Source organism: Schistosoma mansoni, chromosome 3 (genome assembly GCF_000237925.1).
Source record: "Schistosoma mansoni strain Puerto Rico chromosome 3, complete genome".
NCBI classification, from domain to species: Eukaryota; Metazoa; Platyhelminthes; class Trematoda; order Strigeidida; family Schistosomatidae; genus Schistosoma; species Schistosoma mansoni.
This window is the reverse complement of record NC_031497.1, coordinates 21,000,325-21,008,586: the sequence shown is the minus strand read 5'-3', so window position 1 is coordinate 21,008,586 and position 8,262 is coordinate 21,000,325. Positions and strand designations below refer to the sequence as shown.

Sequence of the window (8,262 nt, the reverse complement as noted above, 5' to 3'; positions counted from 1 at the left end):
ATTCCACTGCTAGCCACTATCCATCTTTGCTTACAATCCTTGTGAATTAAGACTATATCGAGGCAACGCGCACAGTATGAACATATGCCAATTAGTGACTGACCAGTTGCAGTCCTAACACATCGATGGGAAGATTCAAACAAACAATACCAAGTGAATTTAAACTTCACTTCATTGCACAAGCAAGTGGATATCAGGACTCAGTAGCTGAGTGGATAATGTGATGGCATTTGAAGCGAAAGGTACTGGGTTCGAGTCCCAGAGTGAACATCAACTCTGAGATGCAGGTACATCTAGATGACGAGTCCTAAATAGGACGAGACGCACGTCCTGAATTCCACTGCTAGCCACTATCCATCTTTGCATATTTTCTGTTTTATTTTTGCTTTATCACTAACAATTCTACGAATCCTACTACCGTACTAAAATTCATTTTGATAATTTTATCTCTCTTTGTAAAAGTGTGGTGTGGCAACTTAAAACGATGCACGAATTAGGTTCCAGGTTGCTTATGACTGATCAACTCTCCCTTCCTAGATTGTTTAGTGAATAAAGAGTGCAAGTCAATTTGCTGCTCAACACATTAACTATCCTGTCACATATTATCATCATGACAAATTTTTAAAACTGGTCAAAATATTTTTGAAATAGCTATTTGAAATAACCTTAGTCAATAAGTTAGGTTAATTGAATTGGGATCTAATTAATTCTCATATTTCATTTGATTATCAGTCAGTCAGCTACAACGTAGGACCAGGTACATTTATGCATCAGTTCAAGTTGCCATACCTCGTTAGCACAACAAGATGAACACCGGATTCATAGAAATAGTTAATTTAGTGGTGGTAGTATATAAAAGATATGTTGTATATAAGGATATAGTATAGGAAGGAAGAAAGTTATGAAGCAATTTTAATCTCAAGGTTTAAGGGAAGATAAAGAGTGTATACACCTACGCCATTGTGATTATAGATAAAATCAAAAATTAATAAGCCATTCATTCGAATTAATGATTGATGCTAGTTTACAAAGAATAAATAAAACAACAGAAAGATCAAATTATAAACTTACTCGTCTTACTACAGCTTTAGTAAATGTAGCTCTACGAAATGTTTCGAATCGATTTAACTGTTCCTCATCAAAATGTGCTAATAAAGCTAATAATTTACGATCTTCTATCTTTCTTGCTTCTTTTTCTTGTTGTAATACAGATGATATAATATCACTGACAACAGATTCAGTATCTGCATCACCAAGTACAGTAGCACTATCATCTTCATCTTCTTCCTCTTCATCATCATCTTCTACTTCTTCTTCATCTTCATCATCTTCAACTGTTTCTTCATCATCTAATAAATTAGTATTAGTTAAAATTTCAACTTCACATTGATTTGTCACAGTTTCTGATATATGCGTAGATGATGAAGGAACAGATGATTGTTCAATGACTGGAATAATATTAGATACATTAGGTTCACCTCGTTTAGTTTGTAATGAATCTATATTCTGTTTAAAAAAGAAATTGGAACAAAACAAAAATGAAAGAAATTATCTCTAATATTTTGTGGTAAATTAGTGAAATATTTATGACGTAAGAGTAAACAATATTAGGATTATAAATAAGCAAATGAGGATTTAATTAGCCCCCGAAAGCCCTGGTACGGCTGAGAGTGGAGAGGAGCCACCCTCCCTCTCGAAATGCTCTCACATGGCGACGCGTATATAGCCTCTGCCAAGGAAGTCCTACTCATTGTCCTCTCGTGGCATTACTGTTGTTTACGAAATTGAGAGGACGAAAGGCGGATGTACGGCGCTTTAATCGTATTGTGGACACGGAAAGTTCACCAAGAGGAATCGGAAAACCCTGATTCCAAACCAATGGTGCACATGGACTACAGTATCCCGAGGGAACAAATGGAGTATGAATCAATCGTCAGTCACCGGCTACCATGGGACTGCACCTCCTCACGATGCTCCACTGCCTTGTGGACCATATCTTTAGGTCCAAGGCTCCGGGTATGGCCCCCTAAGAAACCCACCTGCTTCGATTTGGGCACCTGGGCAGCATCACAGCCCTCACACAAATCAAATGAGATTTGTATGGCGCATATGTATCCGGGGCCCCTTTTTGCCAATATTTATGTGTTTAAACAAATTAAATAAATTCAACTGAGCAAGAAATTTTCAAATACGAAAAAAATTCTATATTGTAAATTAAAAAAACATATATAAGTGAATAGTATTGTTTTCAGTTACATCCTTACTAGGTTATCGCTGTAACAAACAGGAATATTTATAGGGTTGTTATATCTTGTGCCTTGTGGATGCCCTTTTAATGTATAACATGATAAGACCGCCAATCAGAGAGCAGTGATTTATCGATTGGACCAGTGACACACGAAACTCGTACGCGCAGTCTAGAGTACTTGTCGGTCCTGCTTTATGCTTAGCCTAGACAGTTAAGTCCAAAACATCAAAAACTATCCCTGCAATATGAATAGTTTGGTTAGTTAACAATTATACAATAAAAATATACACATAATATTGGTCCATAAACGGGTCCCAAAGTCACCATTCACTATTGTTATCGGGATATAACAAGGGTATATAAACACATTAAACAAATCAAGGCGGTTTATAACAATAAAATATATCACATAACTAAATATAATCAATAGAAAGTACGAATCGATAGCGTGATGATAGGTGTACAAGTTGTGATAAGAATAATAAAAAAAGCTTGAATCAATGTTTCATCATAGAAAGTAGGGCATTGAAATAATATTCATTAATATTCATTCACTAAAATTATGTAATCAGTAGTATCCAAATAATTAGATAGTGAAGAATAAATTCGAAAAAGGGGTAAGGAAAAATGAACGAACAAAGAGTATGGATAATAATAAGTAAAATCGTTTGCTAAGTTTAGTTCCCTCAAGGAAGAGATAAGGGTGTTACAAATTTCTTACGAATACAAATACTTGGGTTGTTAGCTGGAATCCATATAGCTTCTGACTTATACAAGAGACGGAATCGAACCCATAAGCTAAAGTACTAGGTATGCGGTAAAATTCTCTTGGATTATTTAGTTCTATCTACTATATGACTGTTATCGGCCAAGTGTGATAGAACGGAGCTGAGTATTATTTTGGTTATAACTTTTAACATTGATAAGAGTTATTGCATGTCTAAAAAGGTTAGAAAATAATTCTGTGCAATATTCATGATTGTGTGAATCCGAACTTTATTACTCCTATGCTTATTATAACTGGTTGATATTTGAGCGCTTACAACAATGAAAATAGAGTAATTCGGAACATCATTTCACTAAAGAGAAAACCACTGGCATATCTTGTAAATTATTCAGTTGAATATCAAAAAAAAAAAAAAATAAACCAACCATATTAAGCAATTTTGGCTTTTTAAATGGTTGTTCAACAATGGGTTGATTATCATCATCCGAAACAGACTGAACTGTAGTTGTAGATAAGGGGACTTCATTCTGATCTGTTAAATCTGGATCTTGACTCCAATTTTGTGTAGTGTTGTTATTTTCATCATTGATTGGATAAAGACTTTTTAAAGTAGGATCCATAATTCCCGAAGAGTTAGGGAATGATTTGGTTACAATCGTGAATCTGTAAAAACAGTACCACCTTTTTTTAAAAAACATAGGAAGGTATACTTTGATGATGAATTTAACTAGACAGAAATCATTCTAAAGCTTCCTGTTCATTGCTTCTATACACCTATACTTAAGATAAAAATACGATACAGCATCCAGTCACTTAGTGATCTCATCTGACCCAATTGACAACATAAAAGTGATTATTACTCAGTGAGAATCGTCACGTTTTAGGACTGTTTAGAGAGAAATGAAGTGTATATTGACCCAAGGTCGGTTGATTTCCTAACATTTGAATTGAATTTTCCTACATGAGAAAACATGTTTCAACAGAGTTGTGACTTTATCAGACTACTTAACATTTTTAAGTTGAACTGTAAGTATGGATATCAGAAATACTTATTAAGTAACAAAATTTCGTTTTTACTTACCACACATCAATCGTCTATTTCTTATTTATCATAATATTTTATCTAAGTTTTGTTCGTTGAATCTTCCAATTGATGTTTGGGACTGCAATTGATCAGTCTCTTATTGGCATACTGTGCGAATGGCTTCAATATTGCCTTAATTCACAAGCATTATGAGCAAAGATGGATAGTGGCTGGTAGTGGAATCCAGTACGCGCGTTTCGTCCTATTTTAGACTTGTCAGCCTGGATGCACCTGCATCTCAGAGTTCACTCCGGGACTTGTGAATTAAGGCAATATCGAGGCAACGCGCACAGTATCAACATATGCCAATAAGAGACTGATCAATTGCAGTCCTAACACATCGATGGGAAGATTCAAACAAACAATACCAAGTGAATTTAAAATTCACTTCATTGCACAAGCAAGTGGCTATCAGGACTCAGTAGCTAAGTGGATAACGTGATGGTGTTTGGAGTGAATGGTACTGTGTTCGAGTCCCAGAGTGAACATCAACTCTGAGATGCAGGTACATCCAGCTGACGAGTCCCAAATACGACGAAATGCGCGTCCTGAATCCCATTGTTGGCCACTATTCATCTTCGCTTGTAATCACTTCATAATTATCACAAGTTTGGACAAACAAATTGTAGGAGAAAAGTGAATTTATAAGTTCCGATCAAAATAAAATTATTGATTTTCGTTATTCAATCATTCCATAAAAATGTAAAACATCATGATACCCAGAAAGTTAAATTAATTACTTAATAAAGATTGATATCTGTTTCGTAATTCGGTCTTGGATATGTTGAAAATTAAACACTTCAATCAGTGAGATAAAATTAAGAATATGATTTACAGAAAGCAATGGTAATTATATTGATATATAAAAATTGAGAACAGAGAGCAGAACTGTGATCACACAACTAATTCAACTGGTACAAGTGGGTTATTTCCGTTTAATAACTACATGCTGAATAATCATTCCTGAGATCAGGTTAATAATCTGTTATAAACGTAAGGATGCCGTCGCCAATTGTTATAAACGTAAAAGAGAGGATGCTGGTTATAACTTGGGGGTTTCTGTTATAACAGTCCTTTCACTTTTTACACGTATGTGGGACGTTAATTTACCTTAGACGAATATCTACACTAGATTCCCACCCAGTGTCTATTCTACAGGACTTCAACACAACTCAGATCAAGAACACGAGATTAGCCTGACTATATCGTCAATATATTTCCACACCAAAATCCGACACAAAGAACAGTCAATCAATAAGTGTCCATCAACAAGGAACAGTTAATACATAATAAGGATAGGGGAATATATATAACACATATAACACCTGTCATCCTATCTAATGTCTGACTCATCAAGACAACCAATCATTGTCATTTTCGCCCACACATCATAATCTTTTGGAGAATGTGGTAAAAACCAAGTAAATAGGACCATATCAAAATTCATGTGTCTTAAATACAAATCCTTTGATTATAGTAACGATATACAGAAGTGTTCAGTGTGCCCTTCAAGACTAGCTTGATTAGAAAACAGGATCAACATAGTCATTCAAAGTTGGTAAGTGGGCATAAATATCTCAACCAGACTGTGAAAGGACGATACAGTGATGTGGAAAAGTGAATCATTCAAGTATAAAGGTGTTCCCTATTTATCAATTCTTTCTGGCAGGTATTGCAGATCAAACGCTTAACCAACAAACCAATAGATGAAACGCACGTGAGCTTTTAAGTTACGTCCGTATATTTATTGGTTACTAGTAAACTATAAAATAAATCACATGGACAAAATTAAGATGTCTCGTGACTCGAAAATTTTTTAATTCTAATTCAACACTATCATGTAATGATTTCTTCGGCATAAAATAACAGCAATCATAATGTTTTATCAACGTGGAACAAACTACAGAATGTCAGTTACTTGATGTTTAGAAAGTAGTGGCTTGAGCATATCATAGCTCTTATGATTACATCTTAATTTTATTAACAGAAAGTAATTTGAAACAAGCCATATTGTGTTATTATTGTTAAGAGTCTCTAAGTATAAAATTACATTTTGTGTGTTCGGAGGCAATGTAGCAGAAGCCTCAGCAGCAGCAGGTCTCAATATAAGCAAAGGGAAAAGCAAGACTCTTCGATACAATACAACATGCACCAATCAAATTACGCTTGGCGGAGAAGCTTTGGAGAATGTGGAAACCTTTACATATCTGGGCAGCATCATCGATGAACACGGTGGATCAGATGCAGATGTGAGGGCGAGGATTGGCAAAGCAAGAGCAGTATATCTGCAACTGAAGAACATCTGGAACTCAAAACAATTGTCTGTCAACCAACACCAAGATCAGAATTTTCAATACAAATGTCAAGACAGTTCTACTGTATGGGGCGGAAACCTCGAGAACTATGAAAGCCATCATCCAGAAGATACGAGTGTTTATTAACAGTTGTCTACGCAAGATACTTCGGATCCGTTGGTCAGACACTATCAGCAACAATCTACTGTGGGAAAGAACAAATCACATTCCATCCAGTGCAGGAAGAAATCAAGAAGAAGCGATGGAAGTGGATTGGGCACACTTTGAAGAAATCACCCAATTGTGTCACAAGACAAGCCCTCACATGGAATCCTGAAGGCCAAAGGAGAAGAGGAAGACCAAAGAACACATTACGCCGAGAAATGGAAGCAGACATGAGAAGAATGAACAAAAACTGGATAGAACTAGAAAGGAAAGCCCAGGACAGATTGGTTTGGAAAATGCTGGTCGGCGGCCTATGCTCGATTGGGAGTAACAGGCGTAAGTAAGTAAGTAAGTGTTCGGAGACAAAGCTTTAAACCTACGAAAATGACTAGACAAGCATGACAATAGCTATGTGCCAGTGATTAAAACGTATAAAGCTATTTTGAAAATATACACCGAGATGGTAAACATAATTAGGATCTTTTTATAATAATGCGCGAATTTTTAGCTACTACATTCCAATATGGTTGACCATGTTGACTGGTAGGAACTATATTGAGAAAAAAAATCTCAATCTCAATAGATAGAGATGTACACTGATTATTTTGCAATTACGGCATCGACTGAATGTGGACATCTAATTAGAAATGAAGCTTTTGATACCTAAGGTTGAATAAATAATTTACAAATCGGAACAGCTCTTTATCGCTTTGTATCAAGTCAGAAATGTTTATGTTATACCATTCAAGTAACTCGAATGCTATTAATTCTCTTACGTCTGTTCCACCGACAAAAAAACAATAGTACTTAATATCAGTGCTCATAACTGAAAATTATTTACACTACATAGATTTTGAAGTAAACTAGGCATGTTAGATTAAACTACAAGAGAATCCGATGGAAATCTTAAAATCTTTGTTAGAATGATCGGTAGGATTCATTTTTTAACTTGTGGATAGTATATTCTGCTACTGTATGCCCACAAAGAGTATGGTTATTTCAAAAGTAAAGGTGATATGCATTCAATGTATCGTATATTTGTTTCTCCTCTAAAACCGTTGGAGATTAAATCCTTAAATGCAATTTATTAGGAAGAAACTCAGTATGATTATGTACTGATTTAAATGTAACATTCATTGAGATGGAGGAGATTTGTAGCTCAGATGGAGTTTTGTTCTCTAAGCTGGATGGTTTAGTCGTGGAGCTTTCACCGTTCTTCTGAACGACATCAGCACAAACTTCGGGTACAAGTGAAGTGTTTGAATTGCCTCTATAGAGGCAATTCCAAAAACACAAGAGAATTTTTAGAAGATTGGCACTCAGATCAACCAGCAATAAACAAGCACATTGAAATTAATCCAATTTATCAACCAATCAGGAAAATTATGCAGAAACATAGGAACATAAATCAAACCAATGGGAAATACAACTAAAACAAGGAAATAAACAATGACAGATTTAAGGTCAACAAGAACCAACCAGCATCGAGGTGTACAGGACAAGCTGTGAACCAAATGTGGAGAAATTCAAACACTTCACTTCTACCCAAAGTTTGTGCTGATGATGTCGTTCAGAAGGATGATGAAAGCTCCGCGATCAAACCATCCAGCTCAGGGAACAAAACTCCATCAAAAGTAACTTTTATTCACATGACTTTCGTAATAGTTCAGTGCAATATTAATTGTATTAAAAAAAAACTCGATGCAATTTCTGTTCGCATGACTTTTAAACTAATTTCTCGTGA

The 8,262-nt window shown here is 35.4% G+C and overlaps 1 protein-coding gene and 1 non-coding gene across 2 annotated transcripts in view; one reads left to right on the top strand and one right to left on the bottom strand.

The window, feature by feature from the left end:
- Smp_134790 (transcription initiation factor iid, 28 kD subunit-related) overlaps positions 1-3,595 on the bottom strand; it is a gene marked incomplete at both ends in the record, with an annotated part of 13,247 nt that extends 9,652 nt beyond the window's left edge. The window contains 2 exons of the mRNA XM_018799608.1: positions 1,072-1,506; positions 3,401-3,595. Of these exons, the coding sequence (XP_018651380.1) occupies positions 1,072-1,506; positions 3,401-3,595 (630 nt within the window). The remainder of the gene's footprint in view (positions 1-1,071; positions 1,507-3,400) is intronic.
- Smp_tRNA_00836_Gln_TTG.1.1 lies at positions 201-267 on the top strand. The gene has a single exon. It is a non-coding gene (tRNA).
- Positions 3,596-8,262: the final 4,667 nt, after the last annotated feature.